The sequence below is a fragment of the Ogataea angusta genome (genome assembly GCF_019207475.1).
Source record: "Ogataea angusta isolate 61-244 chromosome Unknown 61-244_NODE_4_length_877678_cov_91.023368, whole genome shotgun sequence".
Taxonomy (NCBI): Eukaryota; Fungi; Ascomycota; class Pichiomycetes; order Pichiales; family Pichiaceae; genus Ogataea; species Ogataea angusta.
The window spans coordinates 505,145-531,151 of NW_025065218.1; the positions used below are offsets into that span (position 1 = coordinate 505,145).

At 50.8% G+C, this 26,007-nt stretch overlaps 16 protein-coding genes across 16 annotated transcripts; 6 read left to right on the forward strand and 10 right to left on the reverse strand.

Moving 5' to 3' along the window:
- Window positions 1-29: 29 nt before the first annotated feature.
- KL928_002276 (uncharacterized protein) lies at window positions 30-1,127 on the reverse strand (the record flags this gene model as incomplete). The annotated part of the gene is made up of 1 exon (XM_043202734.1): window positions 30-1,127. One exon carries the CDS (start codon window positions 1,125-1,127, stop codon window positions 30-32), a length of 1,098 nt encoding a protein of 365 aa, XP_043060481.1.
- A 118-nt stretch (window positions 1,128-1,245) lies between these two features.
- KL928_002277 (uncharacterized protein) lies at window positions 1,246-2,095 on the forward strand (the record flags this gene model as incomplete). The annotated part of the gene is made up of 2 exons (XM_043202735.1): window positions 1,246-1,893; window positions 2,072-2,095. 2 exons carry the CDS (start codon window positions 1,246-1,248, stop codon window positions 2,093-2,095), a joined length of 672 nt encoding a protein of 223 aa, XP_043060482.1.
- Window positions 2,096-2,126: 31 nt separating this feature from the next.
- On the reverse strand, window positions 2,127-3,860 carry KL928_002278 (uncharacterized protein; the record flags this gene model as incomplete). Its single annotated transcript, XM_043202736.1, has 1 exon — window positions 2,127-3,860. One exon carries the CDS (start codon window positions 3,858-3,860, stop codon window positions 2,127-2,129), a length of 1,734 nt encoding a protein of 577 aa, XP_043060483.1.
- Window positions 3,861-3,986: 126 nt separating this feature from the next.
- On the reverse strand, window positions 3,987-6,179 carry KL928_002279 (uncharacterized protein; the record flags this gene model as incomplete). Its single annotated transcript, XM_043202737.1, has 1 exon — window positions 3,987-6,179. One exon carries the CDS (start codon window positions 6,177-6,179, stop codon window positions 3,987-3,989), a length of 2,193 nt encoding a protein of 730 aa, XP_043060484.1.
- A 185-nt stretch (window positions 6,180-6,364) lies between these two features.
- Window positions 6,365-6,709, reverse strand: KL928_002280 (uncharacterized protein; the record flags this gene model as incomplete). The annotated part of the gene is made up of 1 exon (XM_043202739.1): window positions 6,365-6,709. The coding sequence occupies one exon, from the start codon at window positions 6,707-6,709 to the stop codon at window positions 6,365-6,367; it is 345 nt and encodes a 114-aa protein (XP_043060485.1).
- Window positions 6,710-6,848: 139 nt separating this feature from the next.
- Window positions 6,849-8,237, reverse strand: KL928_002281 (uncharacterized protein; the record flags this gene model as incomplete). Its single annotated transcript, XM_043202740.1, has 1 exon — window positions 6,849-8,237. The coding sequence occupies one exon, from the start codon at window positions 8,235-8,237 to the stop codon at window positions 6,849-6,851; it is 1,389 nt and encodes a 462-aa protein (XP_043060486.1).
- Window positions 8,238-8,584: 347 nt separating this feature from the next.
- On the forward strand, window positions 8,585-9,490 carry KL928_002282 (uncharacterized protein; the record flags this gene model as incomplete). The annotated part of the gene is made up of 1 exon (XM_043202741.1): window positions 8,585-9,490. One exon carries the CDS (start codon window positions 8,585-8,587, stop codon window positions 9,488-9,490), a length of 906 nt encoding a protein of 301 aa, XP_043060487.1.
- Window positions 9,491-9,492: 2 nt separating this feature from the next.
- On the reverse strand, window positions 9,493-10,716 carry KL928_002283 (uncharacterized protein; the record flags this gene model as incomplete). Its single annotated transcript, XM_043202742.1, has 1 exon — window positions 9,493-10,716. The coding sequence occupies one exon, from the start codon at window positions 10,714-10,716 to the stop codon at window positions 9,493-9,495; it is 1,224 nt and encodes a 407-aa protein (XP_043060488.1).
- A 250-nt stretch (window positions 10,717-10,966) lies between these two features.
- KL928_002284 (uncharacterized protein) lies at window positions 10,967-12,226 on the forward strand (the record flags this gene model as incomplete). Its single annotated transcript, XM_043202743.1, has 1 exon — window positions 10,967-12,226. One exon carries the CDS (start codon window positions 10,967-10,969, stop codon window positions 12,224-12,226), a length of 1,260 nt encoding a protein of 419 aa, XP_043060489.1.
- An 11-nt stretch (window positions 12,227-12,237) lies between these two features.
- KL928_002285 (uncharacterized protein) lies at window positions 12,238-15,168 on the reverse strand (the record flags this gene model as incomplete). The annotated part of the gene is made up of 1 exon (XM_043202744.1): window positions 12,238-15,168. One exon carries the CDS (start codon window positions 15,166-15,168, stop codon window positions 12,238-12,240), a length of 2,931 nt encoding a protein of 976 aa, XP_043060490.1.
- Window positions 15,169-15,749: 581 nt separating this feature from the next.
- KL928_002286 (uncharacterized protein) lies at window positions 15,750-17,021 on the forward strand (the record flags this gene model as incomplete). Its single annotated transcript, XM_043202745.1, has 1 exon — window positions 15,750-17,021. The coding sequence occupies one exon, from the start codon at window positions 15,750-15,752 to the stop codon at window positions 17,019-17,021; it is 1,272 nt and encodes a 423-aa protein (XP_043060491.1).
- A 247-nt stretch (window positions 17,022-17,268) lies between these two features.
- On the forward strand, window positions 17,269-20,154 carry KL928_002287 (uncharacterized protein; the record flags this gene model as incomplete). Its single annotated transcript, XM_043202746.1, has 1 exon — window positions 17,269-20,154. The coding sequence occupies one exon, from the start codon at window positions 17,269-17,271 to the stop codon at window positions 20,152-20,154; it is 2,886 nt and encodes a 961-aa protein (XP_043060492.1).
- A 30-nt stretch (window positions 20,155-20,184) lies between these two features.
- Window positions 20,185-21,093, reverse strand: KL928_002288 (uncharacterized protein; the record flags this gene model as incomplete). The annotated part of the gene is made up of 1 exon (XM_043202747.1): window positions 20,185-21,093. The coding sequence occupies one exon, from the start codon at window positions 21,091-21,093 to the stop codon at window positions 20,185-20,187; it is 909 nt and encodes a 302-aa protein (XP_043060493.1).
- An 85-nt stretch (window positions 21,094-21,178) lies between these two features.
- On the reverse strand, window positions 21,179-21,937 carry KL928_002289 (uncharacterized protein; the record flags this gene model as incomplete). The annotated part of the gene is made up of 1 exon (XM_043202748.1): window positions 21,179-21,937. The coding sequence occupies one exon, from the start codon at window positions 21,935-21,937 to the stop codon at window positions 21,179-21,181; it is 759 nt and encodes a 252-aa protein (XP_043060494.1).
- A 54-nt stretch (window positions 21,938-21,991) lies between these two features.
- KL928_002290 (uncharacterized protein) lies at window positions 21,992-24,667 on the forward strand (the record flags this gene model as incomplete). The annotated part of the gene is made up of 1 exon (XM_043202750.1): window positions 21,992-24,667. The coding sequence occupies one exon, from the start codon at window positions 21,992-21,994 to the stop codon at window positions 24,665-24,667; it is 2,676 nt and encodes an 891-aa protein (XP_043060495.1).
- Window positions 24,668-24,697: 30 nt separating this feature from the next.
- Window positions 24,698-25,798, reverse strand: KL928_002291 (uncharacterized protein; the record flags this gene model as incomplete). Its single annotated transcript, XM_043202751.1, has 1 exon — window positions 24,698-25,798. The coding sequence occupies one exon, from the start codon at window positions 25,796-25,798 to the stop codon at window positions 24,698-24,700; it is 1,101 nt and encodes a 366-aa protein (XP_043060496.1).
- Between the last annotated feature and the right edge of the window lie 209 nt (window positions 25,799-26,007).

Sequence of the window (26,007 nt, forward strand, 5' to 3'; positions counted from 1 at the left end):
ATAGACTGCTAGCAATTATATATTAAGCTTTACACTCCTCCAGCCTCTCTAAACCATCTGATCACCCTGTCAAACCCTACTATCACCAGCCCGTCGTTGTCGCCCTCGCCCGCGACCAGACCTTTGGGAATGAACGATAGAGCACAGCACGTGGCATGGTCCAGCTGGTTTGTGTGGCTCAGAGCCTCGTCGTCAACGTCTGACTTGCTCACCACCAGACTGGCCTCTTTGGTCCGCGTGCTTGTGCTCCAGACCCGGATCGTGTCGTCCAAACCCCCACTGGCCAGCAGCGTCCCATCCTCGTTGAACGAAACCGACATGCACCAGCTGTTGTGCGCAAAGCCCCCGATCCCGACATTCGACGAGTGCGAAGCGTTCGTCAGCGTGCCAATGACCTCACCGTACTTCACGTCGTACAAGAAAATCGTCCCGTACGCGCCCGAGTCGCGCGCCACAGCCAAAAGCGTGCCCCCGGGCGAGAATCGCACACATCGCACCGTCGACAGTGAGCTCGAGGATGTAGCCTTCTTGAGGCCGTAGGACTGAAACTCGTAGAGCGGCTTGAGATACTCCAGGTCGTAAATGTACACGTTGCCGTTCTGGTGGCCAACGGCCATTCTCTTAAATGTAGGGTCCAAATCAACGCTCGTTGCGAACGATGTGTCTGTTGAGGACGTTGTGGCCGAGTACGTCAATGTTTCACCTTGCAAATTGTATATTTGTGTTTCTCCGGCAGCCGTCGTAATTGCCAACACGTTGTTGTCCTCTTCGAGGTCCTTCATGAATTTTAGTGCCCAGAAAGAGCATTTTTCATTCTTGAGCTCCGCAGGAATGTCGTCGACGGCGGCCAGCTGATCGCCCATTTTGTACAAGTAGAATTTTCCCGAGAACGACACCGTGCCAATTAACAAGAAGTCGCTAGTTTCAAAAAGGGAAACGTGGTGTAGCCCAAACTTGTCGACAAACACCTCTGTTTCCAGTGGCCGGTCAGAAGAGGAGTTGGACCAAAGTTTCAGCGATCCGTCGGCCGAACAGGTGACTGTGTATTTTTTGGAGACGCAGACATCCAGAATGTCGGACTTGTGCGCATCTCCCACGATGGCAGTGGATATATATTGTTTTCCCATAGGAAAAATTGTTAAAAGCTAGCTAAATCATCTATTTGACACACCTTTACACTAATGATAAAAAAAATAATTTAGCATATGTACATTCATTATGGTGGAGGTCAGAATCCCTAGCACCATGGTGCTGAACGACTACCATCTCTACAACATTGAAATACAGTTCAGGCCTGGTGTTCATGTGCATAAGTTGAGTAAGCGTTTCAGCGATTTCGTGGAGTTCAAGAAGGAATTGGAGGACTCTCTGCACAAGACCATTCCTTATAGCTTGCCTTCCAAATTCACTGCGTTGTACCAGAGCCGCGCGTCAACTATAGAGCAGCGGCGGGTTGGGCTGGCGGAGTTTCTGAACGGGCTCTTAAATGACGAGCAGCTCAGAACTCACAAGCTGGTAGGGGAGTTTCTTTATCTACCAGAAAACACATTCACTCAGGAAAAGGAAGAACAAATTCTGTCGCAAATCGAGTGGCTGGAGGTGTCGAAGGAAGTAAAAGCACTGCTACAAAGTGTGCGGTCGAAGCTCTTCGCAAAACAGGCCAACGTTCTTGAGTGCAAGCGCACCCTGGACACCTGCGAGGCTAAAATCGACCAGTTGAACAGATATGTGCACAACGATGAGCTCGGAGCAGGCGAAATCAAGCGGCGCAAGGCTATTGTGGACCAGCAGCGTCATGAATGCAACGAACTGCGTGTTTTGTCAAGGGGCGTGGCTACTGCTACCGAAAAACCTACATTCAAAAGAAGCCTGGGCAAAGCCAAGGAAACAGAGGTCACGAAGCCGCTGGACAACGAGCAACTGTACCAGCAACAGCAGCTACTGATGAGCAAACAAGACACAGATCTGGATGAGCTACGCGGCATACTCAATAGGCAAAAGCAGATTGGATTGACTATCAACGAGGAACTCAGTGTACAAAATGAATTACTGCAGGGCTTGGACAACCAAGTCGACAGCTCGCAGCAGAAAATGAACTCCGCAAAAAAGAAGATTGGCCGGATCCTCTAGCAGGGTCCTCTGAACGAGTTGTGTTTAGACTCTGGCGGTGTGTTCTTCAATTTAATCAGCTTCTCGTTGCCATCATTAGCAATAGAGAGAAGCATGTTGTACACCATGTCGTTATTTGTTTCTTCTGATCCGGTTTTCAGCTTCTCGACATTCTTCCTGACCAGTGTGACGGACTTCATGAGCACCTCCATAACCTCGACGATGTCGTGCATCAGCTTGTCCAACAGCTGGGACGTCAAGTTGTACTTGGCCACGACTCTGAGAATCTCGTTGTTCTTGTCCTCGTCTGGCTTGGACGTCTTTGGAAGACCATAGTTTGGAATGATCCATTTGCGGTTTCTCAGCAAAGAAGACACCAGAGATTGTGGAATTTCTGGGTACTCTTTGGTGAACTCCTCTGAAAGCTGGAACGAAACAACGGGCAGTGCAGGGTTATAGTATTTGTGGTCCGATAGATAGGCATGGTGGCTGACGGGACTTGGGGCCTCCTGGGGTGCTCCGCGCGCTGTGTGACCGTTAGGCAGGTGCAGATTCGAGATGCAGACAAAAATTCCAGTTTCCTCGAGGAATCTTGACAAGATACGCGCGTTTGTTAGGCAGTTGTCGAAAATCTCATAGTATCCTTTTTGGCCCAGGTGAAGGAAATTGAAGTACTGATGAATGACCTGATAGCCTGGTCTGGAGAAGTTGATGGTGAAGGACTCCTCGAGACCACCGAGATACTGTAGTTGGAACTTGAGCTCTTCTGGCAGCCAGTCCCTGCTACGGAAAACGACCCAACCGAGTCCGGCGGTAGCAAGACCAAACTTGTGGCCAGAAGTATTGATCGACACCACGCGGGGAATTCGGAAGTCCCACACAAGGTCTGGGTACACGAACGACGCAAGGAACCCGGCGGACGCAGCGTCTACATGGATAGGGATGAAGTGGCTGGTCTCGTCCTCGTATTCCTGCAGGATATCGTTGACTTTCTCAACACTTTCAAAGCCTCCCGTGTACGTGGATCCCAGGATAACAAAAACGCCGATCGTGTTTTCGTCCAGGTTGCGTCTGACCAGCTCGTAGTCGAGCAAAAAGTCGGTGTTGGACACCGGGATTATGCGTGCTTCGACGTCAAAGTATCTGGCAAATTTCTCAAGGGCCACCTGGCAGCAGGATGCCATCAGAATGTTAGGATGGTGGTAGTCTTTCCCTGCTGCTTTGCGCTTGGCCTGCCAATTTTTCTTCATGGCTAGGCCTCCCAACATGATGGCTTCGGAAGAGCCGGTGCAGGCGGTTCCGAGCGCCCCGTTTTTTAGGTCTACAGGGGCATTCCACATGTTTGCCAGAATTGAGATGCACCGTTGCTGCATCTCCAGCAGCATTGGGTACTCGTCGTTATCGGCAAGGTTTTTGGTGAGGTTTTCAATGATCAGCTGTTCGGCTTCGGTTTCCATGTGGGTGTTGACAAACGAGGCCAGGTTGAGCGTCGTGGTGCCATCCAGGGTCAATTCGTCGTGCAGAATCTCGTACGCCTGTCTTGGCTCCATTCCGTTCTCCTGGATCCTGTACTTCTCCGAAATACCCCGGAACTTGGACACGATCTTGCTGGCAGGCTCTTCCTCGGCACGAGCATTGTGGAATTCCTTCTTGGCACTGATATACTTGTTGACAAGCTTATTGGCTGGAGACTTGGTCTCCAGGATCTTGCCTTCGAGTTCGTCGGAGTTTATGTGGGAGGAGAGTGTCATGAGGAGGGATTGGTTAAATTACTGGGCTTAAATATTTGCTTGCTCAGGGCAGTGCAAGAAACGCATACATTTGAATAACCGCCGCACTCTTGGCAAAAGAAAAATCTCAATGAAATCATTCTAGATCTATATATTCAAGTAAGCTTTAATGGCATCCTCGGTCTTCGCGACCATGGCCCGGTACCTCTGCTGCGTCTCGATCTGGTCCAGGAAAATCTTGTACTTGGTGTTCAAAAGCTTTCTGTCTGGGTCATTTTCGCTGGATGGATAGATAATGCGGCCCACGCCCGACAGCTCGGTCATTATCTTCCACAGCTTGTCGCCTGGCTCGGTTCCGGTCTTCTTTGAGATGAAGTTTCTCGTGGCGGTGGCCTGTGCACGGCTCTTGGAGCCGAACGACAACTGTGCGTCCTCGTCCTCATCCGACGCGTCGAAATTGGCTCCCAGCTGCTTCGACTCGTCCTCAATTGGTGTCATAGTAGGGAATGGATATGCCGACTGCGCGTTTCCAGCAGCCAGAGCGCTGATCGACGTCATCGAGGCCGTGGCAGATGGAGCAGTGTATGGAGAAGGAGGCTGGTCTGGGTGGTTCTGTTGGTTATCAGTGTTGGACACAGCAGAGTTTCTTCTAGACTTGGCATTTGGTCCCTTGCGGTTTTTCAGCGCGTCCTCTGCTGCCACGGCACCCAGCATGGCAGAACCAAACACAACAGACGCATCGATGTATCTAGGAATCACAATAGGCAGCCCGGTGCAGTCTGCCAGCAGTCTCATAAGCAATCCATTACGACACTGGCCACCGCTCATGAAAATGGCCTTGATGTCGTAGCCGGCAACTTCCATCTTCTCGATGATGTGTCTGGTTTGCTGGCCAATGAACTCACATGCAGCGAGGTACTCGACAGCCAGTGAGTCCAGAGAGGTATCCATACTCTGGCCAATGATCGAGGCTCTCATCTGTGGGTCCGCAATTGGCGATCTGTTTCCGTGGAAGTCTCCGTAAAAGAAGAGGTTTTTGGCCAGTGCCACCACAGATCTCTCCTTGGTACTCTTTTTGAGCTGCTCAAGTCTAGAATTTAAAAAGTCAAATCTCGACGTTCCAGAAGCCTCAGAAGCCACGCCAAGCTCCATGTAGGCAGGATGGGTAGACAGCACGTGTGCTAGCAGCGCACCCGTACACGATTGGCCGCCCTCTGCGAGCCAGAACCCTTTGGCCATCACGTCTCTGTACGGACCCCAGACACCGTCCACAAAAATCGGCTTTTCGTCAAGACAGATGTGGCAGGTCGACGTTCCAGCAACAGCAGCGAGTCTGCCCTTCGCCTTGGCCATTCCCTTGTTGTTCTTATCCTGCTCCACGAGATCCGCGATCGGCGTCTCCGTCTGTGCGGCAACAGTTCCGATCCACCCAGCGTAAGCGTCGATCACACCTGAACCAACATAACAATCCGTTGTCAGTCCCAATTGCTCGGCAGCTTTCTCTGTAAGACTTCCGACTGTTTCTCCTGCAGACAGGAACTTGCCGTTCACGCCGTCCACTCCGCCTAGTCTTCTGAAATTGTCCTCCACCAGCTCGGGAAGATCGATCTTGTTCAAAAATTCCGAAGACCAGCCGTTTCTGTCTGTGATTCCTTCCGGAATGTAACCCTGCTTGCACACAGTGCTGCAGAATGACCTGGTCTCAGAGCCAGTCGCCTTGTGGGTGAGGAAATCGGCAAGATCGTAGAATTTGCACTGTTTGAACAGCGACTCACCGTTCGAGTCCTTGGGCATGTGGTTTTTCAGCCATTTCATCTTTGGCAGTTCCATCTCAATCGACATTTTGCCGCCCACGTACTTGAGGCACTCGTCGTGCGTGGCGTTGATCTCGTTGACCTCGACCTCTGCTCTATGGTCCATCCACAGAATAATATTTTCCAGGTGGTCTGCGAAATCAGGACCCACAGCCATTGGCTCGTCGGTCTTCTCGTTTATGGCCACCAGCGAACAGGTGGCATCAAAACCAATACCCAGCACGTCGGCCGGATCAACATGGGATTGCGATATTGCTGTCTTCACACAGTAACAGATAGCATCCCAGATCTCCGTGGACGACTGCGTGATAAAGTTGGCCTTCAACTCGTTTCTTGTGATTGGCCGCTCGGCAAGACCGAGGATGGCTCCAGTCTGGTCAACAACCGCAGCCCTCGCAGATCCCGTGCCAACATCAACACCCACGTAATAGATCGGGTCGCCCTGTTTGTCGGCTAATTGCAAGTTTCGCAACGACAAGTGAAAGGGATTGGTAAATGACTTAGCAGAGTGAATGTGCGACGCCATAGGAAATACGCTATAATTGATAGGAACACAAATTAGTTCTGCTGGGAACTAATATATATAAATCCTTGCTTTTGGTGGCTAGTACACACCCCACAATATGGCAGTACTGCAAATTTCTAGAATGGAACTCCGTATGCGCACGACGTCATCTTATTATACACTAAAACAAAATATTATTATACAGATCATTCTTGCTGGGCGGAGGCAGACGACGACGTCGACGAGGCATTCGAGTTCTTGTTTAAGTACTTATCGCACACGCCGACCACAAAGTCAAACTGCTCGTTTTCCTGGATCGTCTTGTTCAAGATTTGGATCGTAATCTTCTTGCTCTGGTCGTTGGTAGCCGTCTCAACAGACTTCTCCACCAGCGAGCACAAAAAAAGCTCCAACGCGCGCCCCACGGCCACAGGCGTCGCCTGCGCCACCTTCCCAATATCCTCATCGGTCTGCATCAGCTTCTTGATCCGCGCGGCAGGGAAATGTGTCTTGATGTTAGCGTAAGTGGCAGGTGCCTCGCTCTCGGTCATGATTACGTAAGGCCCCGTTTTGATCCAATAAGCAGGGAATTTTGCAGTCTTTATATAATTTTTTCCCGCGAAAGACAAAGTGCCTGCAACGTTTTTTTTTCTCGCCCTCCCACTGCACAGCCTTGATTGAATCCGTTTTTTAGATAAATCTGTCAGGGAACAGGACCGGAGCCACCAGCGTCCAGATGTACAGAAGGTAGCACATAAGCGAGCTCGCCACCTTCATGCCAAAGTTAAAGTACGTGCGACCGACCGGGACGAAGCTCGTGGAGTCCGGCTCGTACACCACGTTGATTGTAAGCAGCGCGGCGATGTATTGTGTAGCCAGGAAGAAAAGACAGTGGAATAGCGCGTAGTTGTACTTTGTCAGGGTCTCTTCCTCGCCCAAGTCAGTCTCAGAGTCGTCAAAATACGATGAATCCTCGAGGGCAGATTCCGGCAAGGACCCCTCGTTCACTGCCTGTTGTATAGCCTGGAGTCTCATTTCTCTGCGAGTTGGCTGCTGCGACACCGCTCCCAGAACGGTTTCTGCGTTTGTCGAGTAGTTGGAGTTTGCACTGTGGCTAAAGACCGAGTTTGCTGCCGCCCGCGTCGTTGTGTAAGCCACGGCTCCAAACGTGAAAAATGCGCCCAACACCACCGACAGCGTTCTTGTGCCCGAATATCTGACGAGCGGGTTGCAGAGCTTGTCATCCGGCTCGCTCAAACAGGCACTGAAAATCAGATACGTGCAGTAGATGCAGCACATGGACGACTGTGCGAGTCCTGCGTTTGGGTTATACTCCTGCACGGTTGGCGAGACGGAGAGAGCAGTGGCGAGGAGCACGAAAACCAGGTTCAGTGAGATCGCCGTCGTGTTGAGAGCACAGCCCGAGTGCGAGAAGTAGATGTACATCACTATCGTGAGAACAACCACTCCCAAATACATGCCCAAGGTGCCTCCGACGAGCAGCGTTCTCCAGAACGAGGGGCCCTCCATACAGCTATTTTCGGTTTCTGCGTCGTCCAGATATATCTCGCCCTCCTCTATGCGTTCCATGCATGTTTCAGCCCACTCGTGCGCAAAGTCCACCAGCAAAATCAAGCTGATCATAATAAAGCAGGTGCTGAAGAAGACCGAGCTGAAATTACCCCAGAACAAGAAAAACTTGTCTGGAATCCAGTACGTTATGAGCATGATAACGGCAAGCGCAAACAGTTTGACCATCCAGTAGCCGTTCTGGATGACTGCGCGCGGATTAGATGTCGATCTCACGCCAACTAGCAGACTCGCAAGCACCAAGTGCAGCAGTCCGAGCGAAAAGCCCAGTCTCTGGACGTTGGTAAATCCCACGCAGTTGTGCTCTTTGCAGTACTCGTTTCCGTACTTGAACAGTCCCCATGTCCATTTTTCCACCATGGAGGTCAGAGAATGCGTTTGGCTGACCCAGGATAGGAGGGAATTCAGTAGAAAGATGATGGCGTACGTCACTCTAGTGGCAACGGACGACTTGAATGTCCCGGCAAGCGGGTTTAGCTGCGAATTCATACAGCAGGAGCACAAAGAGGCCCCGAAGCAGGAGGCCAGCCAGCTTCCGGCCATGCTGACCGACGCAAGTGGCAGAGACACAACAGCGCCCATGGTACAACAAAAAGAATGTAATAAAAGATTAATAAAGATTAAGGTGCACAGCCGCAATACTATAGAGAGGCAGCTGCAAGATTTACTCGCGTAAGGGTACAGCCCATTTGGGCAGACTAGAGAACTGCGATGCTCGAGCTATATGGTTGCTGGTTTAGAGCCAATTCCGCAGTTATGTTGAATGAAAGTATCGGTGTCCCATTGATATCATTTAATTACTGAGATTTTTTAACATTTCAAATACTTAAACCTTCATGCCCCCTGTTGTGATCCAAGTTGGATCTCGCATTTTCCGGTTTGGACTCGCCGGCGAGTCCAGGCCCTTGTGCACATGGGAGACCAGTGACTTCGCCCACAGACGACATATAGGCCTCCTCCCCAACGAATACTCTCCAGAGGAAAACAGAGCCATCTCGAAGCTGGAATACCTGTTCCACCCCAACATTCTGGATTTCGAGCTAGAGAATGGCCTATACTCATTTGAATACACAATGAATCTCCATATATTCGATATTCTCCATTACATGTTTAAAAAGGTTCGAATCAACGCGGTCAATGCCAACGTTGTCCTCGTGGCTAACAGCATGCTCAACCAAAAGTATAGAGACATTCTGCGATACCAACTGCTGGAGAAGTTGCATGCGAAAAGCACCGTTTTTCTTGAAGAGCCATTGATGGCCACTCTGGCCGCAGGAACAAGATCGGCGCTAGTGGTAGATGTAGGTTGGCATTTCGCGCTGGTCGAGCCCGTGTACGATCTTCGGGTACTGAAGAACCACTCGAAGTGGTCCAAAAGGGCAGCAAAGTGGCTGAGCTTGAACAATGCTGACGTGGACCTGCTGTTTGACTCGAACGACGACATATACGAAAACGACGAAAAAACACCGTCGCAGCTGTTGATCGAGCTGTACCGCGAGCTACCGATCGATCTGCGCAAACCGCTTTACGAAACCATCATCTTTGCCGGCGGGCTGGCCCAAAACGAGCAGCTGATTCAAACAATTTTGCATGAGTTGAAGGCAGAAAACATCCACGCCTCGCCGGTGGTCTCGTTAGGCGCATGGGCGGGCGCCAGCATATACACAGACAACGTGCTTTCAAAGGACGGCAATTGGAACTCGATGGGCAGAATAAAACGTGATAATTATTATACACCTTGATCTTAATACTCGTCACCGCTCTTGGCAACAAACGCGTGCGATTTCTTATTTCTCATAGAATCGGACTTGGCAATGAAAGGGTTGATATTGGCACTCAGAGGCATCATGTCGAAATTGAACTCTTCTTTGTCGTCGGTATCGTCTACAAATTCGCCAGAAAGATCGTAATATCGCTCCCATGGATACCTTTCCAGATACTCTTTGGCGCTCATGTCGCCCAGATGCCACACACGATAAAGAAAGCGGCGCAGCTGCTCTTTGAGAGGCACACCAGCTGGCTCGAGATCTAAATTGTCCATCTCGTGGTTTAGAATTGTCATCAATAGCGACTCGTTGGTAGGACAGTTGGGGTTGTATTCCATGGTATTGTAGAAAGGACAGGCATAGGAGACTGGCGACGGAGCAATATTCTGCAACATCAGGGGAGTGTTTTTTGGAGCTAGAGGCTCTCCATGGGGCTTGAAGGCCACTTTGGTATATCTGGTTGCCGATGTAGAGTTCGAGGCTACCGACCTTGCAGACTCCTCCGACACTTTTCTAAGTTGTCCCGCCTTCTTGCAGTCATTGTACCTGAGGTCTGGGATATTGGGCGAAATCAGGTTCAGCTCCCAGTTTGGAACACCAGACGTGGCTTCTGTGAGCGGCTGAACGCCAGACGGCATGATACTCGGCGAATACTCGTCCATGCGCGACTCCAGCTCGTCTCCCTCATCCTCTTCATTGTCGTCCTCATCTTCATCGTCCTCATCTTCATCGTCCTCTTCCTGCTCATCATCATCGCCATCCCCACCCCCCTCGTTCTGCTCGTCGTCGTCGTCACTGTGGTCGGCCGGCCCCGACTCAGGAGCCTCTGCAGCTCTTACGGACGGAGCGCTGTACTGAAGCGAGCCAGAGAGACCGCTCAGAACGGGCTCCCGCGTCTTGACAGGCAGCTCCTTCGACAACAGCCCGCTTTTCTGCTCGTCCTCGCTGTCGCTGAAATCGCCATTGCTGTCGCCCAGGACGTACGACGAGGTCTCGATCGTGTCCTCTCTGCTGTCGACCATGCGATTGGGGTCTCTCTGGGACATAATAAGCTGCGCAGCACTGTTGTTGTGGCCATACCGCTCTGTTCTCTTTGATTTGAGCGTCTTGAACGCCTCGAACTTCTGCTCGTACACAGAAAGCAGCGAGTTGGCTGCCATTGGTTTCCGCCGAGCTGTCAGATCTGTGTTCTCGTTCTCCATATCTTGAGATAAATAAAATATGCAACCGTTCGATCTATTTATTTGTTAGCCGCCGTCAGCTGCATCACTGCGTGGTCTTCGCCATAATGGCACCCACGTAGCTCTGCAAATACTTGTTCTCGTTCTCCAGCTCTTTGCACTGGCGCTGCTTTTTCTGGATCAGCTCCAGCAGCAGCGCGATCTCGTTCCTGGTCTTGATGACTTCCGAAAGTTCCATGGATCAGAAATATGACCTATTTTTTTTTTCGATATGATTTCGGACGACGAGAAGAGAAGACTACGTGCTCTAAAAAAAGAGCAAAAACGGCTCGAGCAGCAAAATGCGGAAGGGAAACCAAAACAGCTCTTCATTCGTCGCCCCCTGCTCGAACTTCCTCGTGCTGAGCCCGTGCAAAACACGTTCACCATCATGTCCTACAACGTGCTCGCTCAAGCCCTGATCCGACGCAGTCTCTTTCCCGACAACGGCGCAATTCTCAAATGGAATAAGCGGTCCGAGGCTCTGCTGGCCGAATTGAAGTACTACGCCGCAGATATCATGTGTCTGCAGGAGATGGACTATATCCAGTACAACAGCTACTGGAGCCCCAAACTAGCCCTCTTGGGCTACGAAAACAAGTACTATAGATCCGGCACAAAAAACCACGGCGTGGCTGTATTCTACAAGGCGTCCAAGTTTGCTCTTGTCGACTCCTCGTTCATAGATTACGACAAGGTGGCCACCGAAGGCATTGTTCCGCGCACTGCCACACAGAATGTGGGCCTGCTGGTCGCCTTGCAAGCGAAAAACCAGCCCGACAGCGTCCTCGTGGTGGGGACCACGCATCTGTTTTGGCATCCGTACGGCACGTACGAGAGAACGCGCCAGACATATGTGGTTTTGCAGTCGATGCTGGAGTTTGAACAACGGGTCAAGCTTTTGCACCCAAACTTTGCCAAAACGTACAAGTTTTTTGCCGGAGATTTCAACTCGCAGCCTTACGACTCGCCGTATCTGTCGATCGTCCAGAAACCAATCGTCTATAATGCACGCTGTCTGAACGTTATTTCGTGCTCGGCCTCGTACGACTACTCCAACCAGGACGATAACGAGCACGAGACGCCTGTTCCAGACGAGTTTGAGCCCAATGAGCAGCAGCGCAAGATGGTCCACGATATGGAGAAGCTGCACAACTCGCTCCCTGCGCGCGCCATCTCTCTGTACTCGCTGGGCTACCATCTGGTCGACCCAAAAAACGCCGGGCTGGACAACGATCGCAACGAGCCGTTTTTCTCCAACTGGGCGCACACGTGGCGCGGCCTGCTCGACTACATCTTCTTCGTGACCGAGTGGGACGGCTCGGACTGCACTGCCCCTGACAAACTCGAGGATTTTGAGGCCCAGCACGGCGTCATTCTGAAAAGCCTGCTGAAACTGCCACACCCCACGGAAATGGATAAGGGCCAGCCACGCGAGGGCGAGTACCCGAGCGACCACCTGTGTATAATTGCCGAGGTCGCGTTACGCTAACATCTATGTATCTAATGATAGAAGAGCCCCAGCTCCGCCACCGATGCGCCGTAGCTGCTGTCATCGACGTCCACCGTGCCATAAACCTCTAGCAGCACGAACTGCGCGGCGTAGTCCTGTGACAGTGCAAAAGTCGTGCTGTTTGGCTCCACGATGCGTACCTCTGTGTCGGACGCGTTGTAGGGCGAGGCTACGAAGACGGGGTGGTCGGTGAGCACCCGCACGAGCTTCGACTCGTCGATAACAATATCTGTTCCCGTGGTGTCCAGAGGCTCTGTCACGAGACTGAGCGAGAAGTTGGCTGCTGGCCGGCTCCCCCACACAATGGCCCCCGCGTTAAACGTTTCGCTCGTTTCGAGCTCAAGCAGCACCGCCGCGTTGTCGTTCTTGTTTTGGGCCTGCCAGGTGGTGGAGTTGTCTCCGTCGACGATCGACATGACCACGTCGCCGTCGCGGCCCGGCGTCAGGCTGTGAGCAAGCGCCTGGCACTCTGTGAGCGAGCCCGGTGTGTTGAACTCGTTCACATGCACCGGTACCGTCAGCTCTGTGCCGGGCTCCAGCGTGTGGTAGCCAGCGGCCGCGTTTCTGTCGTCCACGTACACAAGGACAGGCTCGGCCGTGCCACGGTGGCGGATCGTCGCGTTTGTCTCGCCAATAACAATCTCAAGCGACTGGTTCAGGTACTTGAACCCGGATATTTTCAAGTCGCCGCCAAAAAGTGGTAGCTCGACCGGGTCGAAATGGAGCACGCGTTCGAGTCGGTGCTCTGCTGTCATCGCGTACGAGAACCGGATCCCAGTGAGTCCAAAGAAATAGCTCTGCACGAGCCCACCGTGCGCCGTGTTAAAGGGAAACGCCGCGTGCGTGCCACCGTTGGCGTCGTAGTTGTCGTTATTCTGCTCGCTCATCTGCGCAAACGGGAACCGCAGAAATGGCGCCACAGACTTGTAGTGGTACGTCTGGCTGCCGCAACCGTATTCGTTGAGCTTCTGGCTCACGGCGGCAAACACGGGGAACGTCATGGCTGGGCCCTGCGACGACTGGTGCAGCGAGTAGTAGGACAGGTCGTTGGTGGCACGGACCTCGTCGTAGCCGAAATTCTGCTCCAGCGCGCCGTCCTCGTCGTCGATGTACGGGATCAGCACCACATCGGCCTGTTTGATCGAGACCGACGAATTCATCGTGTCGTACTCGAGCGTGATGTTGTCGCTGGACTGCGGCAGATACATGTTCTGCATTATGTTTAGCTGCGTGGAGTTGGACGGCTTGCCGAGATGCTGCGCCACGCGGTCCGCCCACTTCATCACCTGGCTGATGATCACCGCCGTGTACGCGGCGTTGTCCTTGAAATTGGCATACTCGTCTGGGTCCGTGAGATTGTGCGTGGTGTATTTTTGCAGCGTGTCGTTATATTTCACGTAGCCCGCAAAAAACTCTGCCGCGTCCCGCAGCACCGGCCAGCCGTACTGCTCCAGATGCTCGTCGTTGATCGCCCCACTCAAATACGCCTTCCAGACCGAGTAGCAGATGGCCCCGTTCAGATGGTACTCGTAGTTGACACAGGGCCCCGTGCCCGTGCAGTTGCCAAACCGGCCAGACGTCCACGGGTACACCGCCCCCGAATAGCCGTTTGCGGCCGCGTTGCGCGTGGCCTGCTCGTGCAAATAGTACCGGTACGAATTGAGTGCAACGCTTGTCTCGGGAGCAATTGGCAGCAGCGCAGGAATCATCCACAGATCCGCGTCCCAGAAGACCATTCCGCCGTACGAGTCCGAGCTGAGCCCGCCCACGCCCAGTGCGGCCGTCAGGTTGCGTGCTGAGGATCGCGTGTTGGCAAACAGGTAGTAGATGCTCGCCTCTGCGGCCAGAGTCAAATAGGGCTCGTTTTCCACCTCGACAGCAACGTCGCCCCACACAGCGGCCCAGGCGTTGTCGTGCATGGTGCGCAGACTGGGCCATGAGTATCTGGCCGCGTCGAGGGCTGTTCTTTTGGCTGCTGCAAACGTAGCGTCGCTAGAGCTGGTCCCGAGCAGGTCGTCCGAAACCACCCCCACGTACTTGGTCACACTAAGTGGGTGCTCCAACACCACGGAAACAGTGTTGGTTACTTTATGGAACGCGGCCGCCAGTGTCTCGTTGACACAGGATGCGTTCACGTTCAGCCGCGAGTACAGTGTCGCGTGCTTGTATTCAACACCTTCCGGTTGCACCGTGATAAAGATGCCCGAGTCGTCGTAGCCGATATTCTTGAGCACACAGCGTTGCGTGGAGGCAAAATCAAGCACGTCCACCACGTCCAGCTGCAACGGCGCCGCACCAGATACCAGGGCCACCTCGACTTGCACGAGCCCGAGCGTCTCAATGTCGCGGTGCGCTAGCACAGTCACGTTCACAGCTACGGTGCCCAGCCACGTGTACGCCGTCGAAACCGTACCGGTGGCCATTCGCAGCTCCTGGCGGTAGTTGGTCACGTGAGCAGAGCTGGTGTTGGCGGTGCTTGGGTCGAGCACGTAGGTTGTGCCGTCGAGCGTGGCGGCAAGCTGGAGCCCCGTCCACTGCGGCACCGCGCTGATGATGCTCTCGTAGCCGTTTTCGCGCAGCTCGGGGAAGTTGACGCCCGTGGTGTTTGGCTGAGCGTCGAAGAAGCCGGCAATGAAGCTGCCAGCATAGCGGGGGTTGAACAGCGGCCAGCCGTTCGAGAGGTCCGAGCTCGTGACGTTCTCGTTTTGGTCGTAGCTGAAGCCAAACCCAAGGTTGGGGATCCGTGAGCCGATGTAACCGTTAGAAACGTACGGCTGGTAGGTGTATTTATTGAGCTGGTTGAACTTGGATGTCCCAAGGACTCTGTCGTCCTGGAGATAGTACGACTCCGTTTGGTCGTCAAAGTAGTCTGGCTGGGCCAGTGCAAGGCCCAGAAACAGGAGCGGGAAGCCAAAACGCATGGGAAGAGTACAATGCCAGCCGAGGAAGAAGCGCTAGAGATATTTGGGCGGTGCAGAAAAAAGCAGAGGCCAGTTGGGCGAAAAAGACACTGTTTATACAGCAAGGGTCCGAGAACTGCGGCTGCAGGGACGGCAGTATCCGGGAGGTAGAATTATATGGAATTTGCGGGGGAATCTGCAACGGGTCAGATTTGGCACTGGTGCAGATAATAGGACAGGTGCAGACGATCGACGCGCCGAGGAATCATAAAAGCGAAAAAAAGTCCCCAAACGGAAATATAACAACAGCAGGGCACAAAACCGGCATACGCCAAAAAGTGTAAACAAATGTGATAAAGTTTGCAAACAAAACACTCAACCGACCTATTTGTTGCGCGAAAAGTACTTACTTTTAGCTTTTCACCCGCCACAAACACATTCGAGGTAGTCCTGTTTTGATATACACGTGAATCATCCGCAGATATGAGAGAAGTTATCAGTGTCAACGGTAAGTAGAACGCATCTGTCACGCGCATCTCTAACCCTTTCTAGTTGGTCAAGCCGGTTGCCAAATTGGTAATGCCTGCTGGGAGCTCTACTCGATGGAGCACGGAATCACCCCAGACGGATACCTGCAAGAAGGCCTCACCAGACCTAAGGGTGGCGAGGAGGGATTTTCCACGTTCTTTGCAGAGACCGGCTCGGGAAAATACGTGCCAAGAGCTCTGTATGTTGATCTGGAGCCCAACGTCATCGACGAGGTGCGTACTGGAAAATACAAGAACCTGTTCCACCCAGAACAGCTCATCAGTGGTAAGGAGGATGCTGCAAACAACTATGCCAGAGGACATTACACGGTGGGAAGAGAACTGCTGGACGACATCAGCGACAGACTGAGAAAAATGACCGATCAGTGCGATGGATTGCAAGGTTTCTTGTTTACCCACTCGCTCGGTGGAGGTACCGGTTCCGGTCTTGGGTCGCTGCTTTTGGAACAGTTCTCCAACGACTACGGTAAGAAGTCCAAGCTGGAGTTTGCCGTTTATCCTGCTCCGCAGGTTTCCACCTCTGTTGTTGAGCCTTACAACACTGTGTTGACCACGCACACCACTTTGGAGAACGCCGACTGTACCTTTATGGTTGACAACGAGGCCATTTACGAGATGTGCCGCAAGAATCTGAACATTGCCAGACCAAACTTCAACAACCTCAACAACCTAATTGCACAAGTCGTATCATCTGTGACAGCCTCTTTGAGGTTCGATGGGTCTTTGAATGTCGACTTGAACGAATTCCAAACTAATCTGGTGCCATACCCAAGAATTCATTTCCCATTAGTTTCTTACGCTCCGGTCATGTCCAAGTCTAGAATTACACACGAGGCTAACTCAGTTGCTGAAATCACTGCCGCCTGTTTTGAGCCAGGTAACCAGATGGTCAAGTGCGACCCTAGATTGGGCAAGTACATGGCCACCTGTCTGCTGTACAGAGGTGACGTTGTCAACAGAGACGTCCAGAACGCCGTTTCCGTGATCAAGTCGAAGAAGACCGTCCAGTTGGTCGACTGGTGTCCTACTGGATTCAAGATCGGTATTTGCTATCAGAAGCCAACCCAGACTCCGGAATCTGAGCTCGCAGACGTCAGCAGAGCCGTGTGTATGCTTTCCAACACCACTGCCATTGCGGATGCTTGGCAGAAGGTTGACAGGAAGTTTGACCTGATGTACAAGAAGAGAGCTTTTGTCCACTGGTATGTCAGTGAAGGAATGGAGGAAGGAGAGTTTGCTGAGGCTAGAGAGGATCTTGCTGCCTTGGAGAGAGACTATGTTGAGTTGGGAGCAGACACCTTCCCAGATGAGGAGGAAGAATACTAAACAAGCTGCTCTGGTATCTTGTCGACTAATTTTGCTGCTCAATGTGAGGATCCTGACATGTTATTTGTATTTCTTTGAATATTATATACCCCTACCAAGCGTCGATTTGTGTGTCGATTTGCGTCGGTTTATTCGATGGCAATTTTTATTTTACCTAATCTACTGGAATTACCAGTCTCTATCTCCGTGGGTAATAATATATGAAATATCTTTTAAGCTAATATTTAATACTTTTTATTGCTTCCCAATGTCGTCAGGAACAGACGCGAGAGTCAAGAAGAGCCGCAATAGGGTCCCCATTTCGTGTGAGCCATGCCGGAAAAAGAAGCTGAAGTGCGACCGCACAAAGCCATGTTCTAGTTGCGTTAAGAACAAGACCCAGTATTCGTGTAAATATGCCAATCAAAACCTGGACAACATGAACAAGATGCAGCTCACGACCGAGATCATCAATTTGAAGATGAAAGTCAACAAACTGGAGAGAATTCTGCAAGCTAATAATATCAACGCTAGCGAGTATAGCGATTTATCCTTTGTCTTCAATGAGTCAATTAGCAGAATGAGCGAGGACCAGGAGGACCCGGTGCTTGATTTATCGGAGAAATTTGATCGCATGGTTTTCAAGGAGAATAGGATTTTGCTTACAGGTGCTACTTCCTACGTGACATTTATCAAGGCAGATAAGCAGCTGAGCTTGCTCTTTGAGGCTCTGAATAAACGCCACGAGCAGGAATACGAAGAGTATATGAACGCACAGAAGATCAAGGTCCAGCACGACTCTAAGATGTTTGATAGCAGCAAGATTGCGCGGAAACATGCGTACCAAGACAAGGATCTTTGTATGGACTCCATTCTGAGCGGCATGACCACCACCACGCTCACCGCTCCAGGGCTTTTGAAAAGTCAGGATATTTTCGCACTAGCAAGCAGCAAACTTCCTCCGATGTTTGCCATTGAGGCTCTTATCGACCGCTTTTTCACGCATGCCTACTATTTGGTTCCTTTTGTGGATGAAGAAATTTTCCGTGAGGAGCTAACGTATGTTCTATTGTCAGATGAGAAGGGAAACCCCAGCTTCAAGGTCGCACATCATCAAAACACGTCTATTGTCTCGCTGCTACTGATTATCCTGCGATACGCCTATATGACGATCAACGTGAAGGAGTTTGACGAAAACCCTCGGTCGATAGAAGACGAGAGCCTAGCAACTATGTTGAGGATGGGAGTCACCATTGGTCCGCAGTATATTGAATTGGCAAAGAACGTTCTGTTGAGCATGCCTCCCGAGGAGAGCATTTTCAGAAAGGTGACGATTCGCAATATACAGGTGCTGATGTTCCTCAGATGGTACCAGAGCTACTCACCCGAGCTGAGTGAGGACTACTACGAAGCTTCGATTTCACTGAGCTTGATCATCCAGATGTGTCGTGTGCTGGGTATGAACAGAGACCCCGACCACTTTTCTGAGGTCTTCCGAGACGAAAAGGTGAAGAGCCTGAGAAGACGAATCTTTTACAAGCTCTTTTACATGGACACGCTGAGCGCCTTCGATCTGGGAACACCAGTCGTGATTCATTCAGACGAGTACGATGTCATCTTGCCAAAAATCAGCGCCAAGGAAAAGGCCATTTTGGACGACTTCAAGCGCGGAATGTCTATCAGTATCACTGGAAAGCAACTCAAGTCCATCATTAACGAAAACGCCATCAACAAGGATATCAGTCTTGAGTTTGAAGTTGCCACACTGATCCGCAGAGCCATCCAGCTGTGTCGTAACTACGACGACGGTGCGAAGAGGTCCGAGTTCCTTTCACATATCCAGAAAATTGAGCTTTTCCTTAACAGTCGGCTAAGCTCAATCTATGAGATGCTGGACAGCGGGGAGCTAGCAGGTAGTTTCAAAATTGATGATCCTATTGAACGAATTTTCAACATCTCAAAGATCAAGAAACTTGAAATGAGACTGGTTCTCCTTTCCTTGTTGAATTGCCTACACTACTTGCTCTTCCTCTATGCCTCAGAAGATCAGAAGGAGGAAAAACTGGAACATGCAATGAAGGCGACCGAACCGGCCTTGATTCTATTCAAATTCACTTACGACTTCGTAAAATACCTGACCGAGTCATCCACGATCCACGGGGCCAGCAAGTCACACCAGAACTTCAAGCGTTTTTTCAATGGTTTGGAGATTTCTTTTGCAAGCAAAGTTCAGGCCTGCTTCAGCAGAGGTATTCTGTGGACAATGTCGATTTTCCTGCAAAACTTCACGTCTGACCATTTGAAATTTGAGACTCTTTTGAAGAAGTTTGGCAATTCTGTGGATTCTGTTGTTGTTCTGAACTGGCTTAACATTGACCTCGACAGGAACACCAACGACCAGTTCCTCATTATCATGTTCCACTATCTGAAGGAATACTATCTCAACAGTATTGGTCTGAAGGCAGACTTTTTCTGTTGCTGGCGGGTTTCGATGATTATCAAGATTTTCTTCAACTTCTTCAAGAACACCAAGCAGGAGAGATTCGAAAAGGTTTTAACTCATTACGAGCTTGCAAGTGAAAACCAGAATTTAAGAAAGGATTTCACGTATGCCGAGGCCAAGATTATGAACTCCGACCCTCAGAAACTGAAGAACGGGTTCTCTTTGCCGGATATGCCTACTCCGCTGGAATCTGAGCCTACGCGACTGACCACCAAGGGATTCGACCAGATCCTTTACGACAATGGGGAAGAGTATCTGGATGCCTTGATCAAAGAGGACGAAACCCACCGTCCATCGGCACGTATGTACTCTTTCTTCAACATTTCCGACTACAACGCTCTGGCAGACCCTGGATCATTCCAGACGACGGATTCCAGCTCGGTCAACCGTCACTCTGAAACAGATTCTTTCAGCCATTCGAACTCCACGGACCACCCGTCCACGAAATCGAGCGGGTCTGTTGGAAATGTTACCTTTGAAGATCCTAGCAAGGTCAACGTCATGTCGTTCGGAGCGCCCGATATTGTGAGTCCCTTCGATACGTACGCCAGCCAGATCAGCACAATGGACCAGGAGGTACCTGGCGAAAAGAGCATTAACCTGCAAGATTTCATCTCCCAATTTTCCAAAGACTCGATGTTTTCTAATTGATTGTTCGCTGTATATACGTTTTTTAGTAAATCAGATTTCAATGTTGACGAATATCGGGCCTGTGGTGTCGACGAGAAACCCGTTGTCGCCGACTAGCAGGTTATTGGCACTCACTTTTCCTTCGATAGAGGAGTCCCAGTTGGTAACGTCCCATTTAAGACCGCTAGTGCTCAATCGCACAGGGCATGCTAGTGGTAACAGCCCGACAAGCGGCAGTTTTCCCTTCACCAGTTCCTCACCCCGGTGGTAGTCCTTTTCTTGCAGCAGCGTGACAAAACTGCGTCCTCTAGGAATAAACAGAATATACTCGCTGTATTCGTTATTCCTCACAATGAATTGGAAATTGGGCCGTGTATGGTACAATTTGATCAGCTTGCTAATTGTAGAGACCGTGTGGTCAAATCTGCCGCCAATTGAGCCCATCATGAACACAGAAACCTTATCGTCAATGCTATCGGTGATGCTTTCTTCATACTTGCTGACTCCGTCGTAGTCATCGTAATCGTCGAGATTAATTGTCGGATCGAGCAGCACCAGGTTTGAAAGCGTGATGGCCTTGTCCAAATCTGAATAATATTGCGAAGCCTGCTGTTTGACCTTGACCCCCTTGGATTTATAGAAGAGGCTCACTTCGGGCCGCAAGGAGTCGAGATCACCTATCACAAAGTCCGGTAGCCAGTCCAGACCGTGTTTCAGGCTATATTCGTAAAGCTGGTTTGCACCCCCGTCGGCGCAGATCCTCAATTGCGAAGCATCCCACACCTGCTGTATAGCAGTGACCGAGAGCTTGATCTCCTGGTTGAGCAAAAGAAGCACCTTCTTGCCCGACCCAGAGAAGTAGTCCGTAGGGCATATCACGTGAGCGTCGTCGGGAGGCATGATGTGGACATGGTCCGGGTTTTCTGTGACCAGATTGTCGGCGGCCGCAGGAGAGCCCATGGTTATCTAAAATACAGGTTTTTACAATAGTTGAACTCCATTTACATTAAAATTTTCATGGCTGTGTAAAAAGGCATGTACGCTGCTATCTACGGCCTTTCTTAGAAGAGTCGTCCGGGTCTTTGCGGGGTTCCACAAAGCCTCCACGGGTGTCTCTGTCGTGAGGGATGCCCTGCTCGTCCAGACGAGCAATGAGCTTGTCTTTTTGGAGCAATCGCCACCTTGTGAGTTTTGCGTAGTCGTGAATTTGAAACCCAAAGATCTTCGGCGTGTATATATCCACGCTGTGGCTTGGTATGAGTTCTGGGAATGCCTGGAAGAACATGGCAGGGAATGAGGTACCAAAGAAGGCGCCGTCCAGCGATGAGTGTCTCGATGATTTGGGGTTGTAGATATCCTCGCAATTTGGGCAGTACAGCTTCACAGAAGCGACCTTGGGGGTATCGCTAAGTCCAACGGGGAGCAAAGGCGTCAGTTTGCAGAAAACACGCGGACAGTATCCGAAATCGGCGTTCTTATATTTTTCCATCATCTTGTTAAGACCTCTCTGAGTGATGATGTAGCGGGCGTGGATGAGAGCATACAAGAACTTGGCGTTGTCCTCCAGCCGCGCACGGGTCTGCTCCGACTCGTTTTCGCTGATTTGCGTTCGATCCGTGATAATGTCCACCAGCAGCGAGATTCTGTCCACATACTGATTGAGGCCTGTCAGGTTGAATCTGTCGGTGATGTATTCGACGTCGACGTCGCAGAAGTACTCGTTGCCACGACTTCCCAAGAACCAGTCAATCCAGTATTCCGTGTACTCGGAGCCCGAGTCGCTCATATATTCTGCAGAGGCCATCAGGACTGTGTAATATCAAGAAAAAAATTAAGTTTTTTTTCTTGTATCAACACCATGTACTTTCTGAGCGGGTCGTTTTCGAGCACTGCGGCCTATTTCGTTTCCGTCAACTCCACAAACGAGTATGTGGCCACCGCAGGAAATGACGCCACGATCATGGTGCGATCTATGTCCAAGTTTATTGGGATGGTGCCTGATGTTGAGACGTTGGAGACCAAGAGTCCGTCGCAAGTGCAAACAACGCCCGCCATCGACAAGGCAAAGTTCACCGAGGCGCAGCAGGCGGACAACGTCGTCACGCTCAAGACGCGAAGCAAGATTTCGTGCTTGAAGTTCGCAAACCTGCGCCAGAACAGCCATCTTCTCGTGGCACTGTGCAAAAACGGCGAGGTTTTCCTTGTCGAGCATCCAGAAAATCCAGAATTGTGCGAGACCACATTGTTGTACCGCCAAAAAAAAGGCCAATTGATAGACTGCAGCTGGTCCGCAGATGACCAGCTGCTGGCTTTCTCCTCGATGAACAACGAGGTCGTCATCTACGATACACTCTATAGAAAACAGCTCACGAGCTTGCACATACACAGCAACGACGACACCATCGCTGTGAAGGGAATCACGTTTGACCACTGCGCTAACAAGTACTTGTTCACCCAGGGAGATGACAAGCTGGCTAATATTGTCGAGTATTCATTACAAGAGGACCAGGAACACGGCAGGGTGTTCAAGTACAAAATTGCCCAGCAGCTTTCAAATTTGTCAAGCAACCTCAAGGTAAAGGCCAATTTGCGGAAAGTGGCTTGGTCTGCAGACGACAAGGTGCTTGCCTGTCCAAACATGGGCAAGGGCAAGTCTTCGTTGGTGGCTCTGCTCAACAACCCAGATGGATCAAGCTGGAATAGCTGGTGCAGTCTAATGGCCACTGATTTTCGATGCATCATGACGGCATTTTCTCCAGCCGTTTTCGCGAACCCTGCTAACAAAGACCCCTCCGACATGAACCCGGCAACGGCCAAACAGTACTACATTCTGGCCACTGCGTCGGCAGAGAGCACCGTCGCAATTTGGAACACCGCTTCGAGCGCGCCGCTCATTATTGCAAACGAGGTCAGTCTCAGTGCGATTCAGGATATGTGCTGGAGCGCAGACGGCCGTCTACTCTTCATATCGACAGCCGCAGGCGAGCTGTTGATTGGTGTGTTTGGGGAGAGCGAGCTGGGAGCCGTAGTCATTCCAGTGGACAAGAAGGAGCAGCTGGAACAGACTGTGGCTGAAAAGCTTCCGGGACAACTGGAGAGACGAGACACGTGGCTCAAGGAAAACGGATCAGCCAAGGAGCCCGTTGCGGCCCCCGTCACCGACCCAAAGAAAACGACAATCAAAAAAGAATCTAACGGGCCCGCCGTTCCAGAGGTGTCCACGGTCCCGGTGGATCTCAAGAAACGGCCTGCATCGGCTGCCGATTTCGATGCGCCGTCAACGTCTGTTCCTAGGGAATTCTCGCAAAAAGCAAACAAAATCATCAAGAAGGACGACAGCGCTCAGAACGGCAAGAAAAAGAGAGAGCTGGAACCGTTGGATTTTATTGGTTCTGTCGTCCTGAATCCGCAGCTTTCCTTTAGTAATGTGAGGATTTCCATCGCCAAAGTGCGGCTCAATTTCTTCTACACCTTGCCTGAGGACGAGTCCTTGTATTTGGAGGTGAAGAACGGCACAGGCTTTGAGTCTTCGCCAACCAGAATAGCCTTAATGAAGAAGCTATCAGAAGAAAACAGAAAGCAGCTATTTGTGGACTTTATTCCGTCAAAGGTGCATTTGGTGGCAGCCACTGAAAAGCATTGGGCTGTATCGACAACCAACGGACAGATAATAGTTTACGGCAGCTCGGGACGCCGAGTACTGCCTCCCTTGATTTTGGGGTCGCCACTTTCATTTATGGAAATGAAAAACCAGTATCTGCTGGCCGTCACCAGCGTTGGAGAGATGTATGCTTGGGACTTGGACGTTCCCAAGGCTCTTTTTAGACCAACGTCTCTGTACCCGTTGCTGCAGCCGATATATCGTGCCAATCAGTACGAGACAGTCACGGAGGCCAACGGACTGGTGTTTGTGAACGGAGATCTTCTCACACGGTCCGAAAACCTCACCATGTGCTCGATTTCGAGCACGGGAGTGCCTATAGTCACTCTCAGCAACGGTAACGGGTATCTATACGACAAAAACATGAGCTCGTGGTCTCTGATCAGCGACTCATGGTGGGCGTTTGGCTCACAGTATTGGGACTTCACCCGGTCGCAGGTGGAGGACGAGTCCATTGTTGGTGCTTTGGAAAGTCGCACGAATGAAGAGCTTCTGCGCAGGGGCAAAGGCCGTCTCCTGAATAAAATATCGAAAGTCATGTTGATGAAAGAGGGATACGAGAACCTGGAGACGGTTATTTCACTCAACCATCTAGAGAACAAAATATTAGTGTACCAACAGCTACAGGATTCAAAGAGTTTCAAAAGTTACTTGATTCTGTACGTGAAAAGACTTTGCGAGCTCAACCTCAAAAATCGCCTGATCGAGCTGTTCCAGGAGCTCTATTTTAGCAAAGAGGAGAAGATATGCGGTTTGGATAGAGCAGAGCTTCTGAAAACGCTTATACTCAGTTGCTCCAAATACAGAGAGGTGCAGAGAATACTGGTGGTGTACGGAGAGAACACCGGTCTTTTGGAAGATGACATACTGTAACGACTAGATGATTATGTATATATACAAGATTCATTTCTCCATATCCAAGCCAAGGATTTCATACACCTGTTTCAAATTCTTGCTGGCCACCGCTCGTGCTTTTTCGGCACCTTCCAAACTCAGTTTGTGGAGCAGCTCTGGTGAGGCTATCAGCTCTTTGTAGATCCTATTAGGCTCTTGCAGCTCTCTCACCACTGCGTCGGCCACAAGCTCTTTCAACTCTCGTTTGGAAAGATCTTTGATCCGAGGCACGGTCTCCTCTATCGTTTGATTCGCAATAGCCGAGTAGATGGTAATTAGATTAGAGATTCCTGGTCTTTGCTCCGGGTCGAATGTCAAAGGTCCATCTATGGAATCTGTAGTCGCCTTCATGATTTTCAGTCTCATGGATTTCGGGTCCTCTGTGATGGTTATCTTTGTCAGCTCGTCGGGGTCGGACTTAGACATTTTTTTAGACGGATCTCTCAGATTCAAAATCTTGTTGGAAGGTGCCATCAGGGTTTTTGGAAGGTTGAAAAACTTCGTCTTGGTCTGTTTGTTGAACGCAGACACAAGATCTCTCGTGAGCTCCAGGTGCTGCGCCTGATCCTGGCCTACAGGAACATGTGTAGCATTGAATAGCAGCACATCCGCGGCCATCAGCACCGGGTATGCAAATAGGCCGAGTTTGACGGCTCCCAGTTCATTCTGTATCTGGGCATCGCCTTTCAAATCTGCCTTGGCTTTCCATTGTGTCATCCGGTTGAGAAGCCCCATACCAGCAAAACAGGTCAATGCCCATTGCAGCTGGGTGTGTTCGGGCACGGCAGCCTGATGATATATTGTAACTTTCGCAGGATCTAGGCCGCACGCCAACAGGGACGCATAAGCCTCGAATCTTTGCCTCTTCAAAAGAGAGTAGTTCTGGGGCACAGTCAGGGAGTGCAAATCGGCAATGAAGAGAATCATCTGGGAGGAAGAGTCCAGCTTTTGTGCTATCGTGTGCCAGGTCTTTGTAGCCCCGAGATAATTCCCGAGATGGAACGCCCCCGTTGGCTGAATGCCGCTTACCAGCATCGAGCCCTGAGGCAATCTAAACGCGGGAGAGTTGACATATTCCACAGATACTGTAGAGACAAACCTGCGAAACATGTAGTGGTTGATTTCTATGATAAATTCGCTTATATTTATTGTATTATTTTTTTCATTATATATATATTCATGTCTCATCTAGCGAGCCGAGCGGAAGACGACTTCTTTGCTTTTTCAGATGAGCCTATAGCTCCTCCAAAGAAAAAACGGAAGAAGAAGGACAAGAGGCCCAAGTCTGAGAGTTCCAGTGTTGACATAGTAGTGCAAGA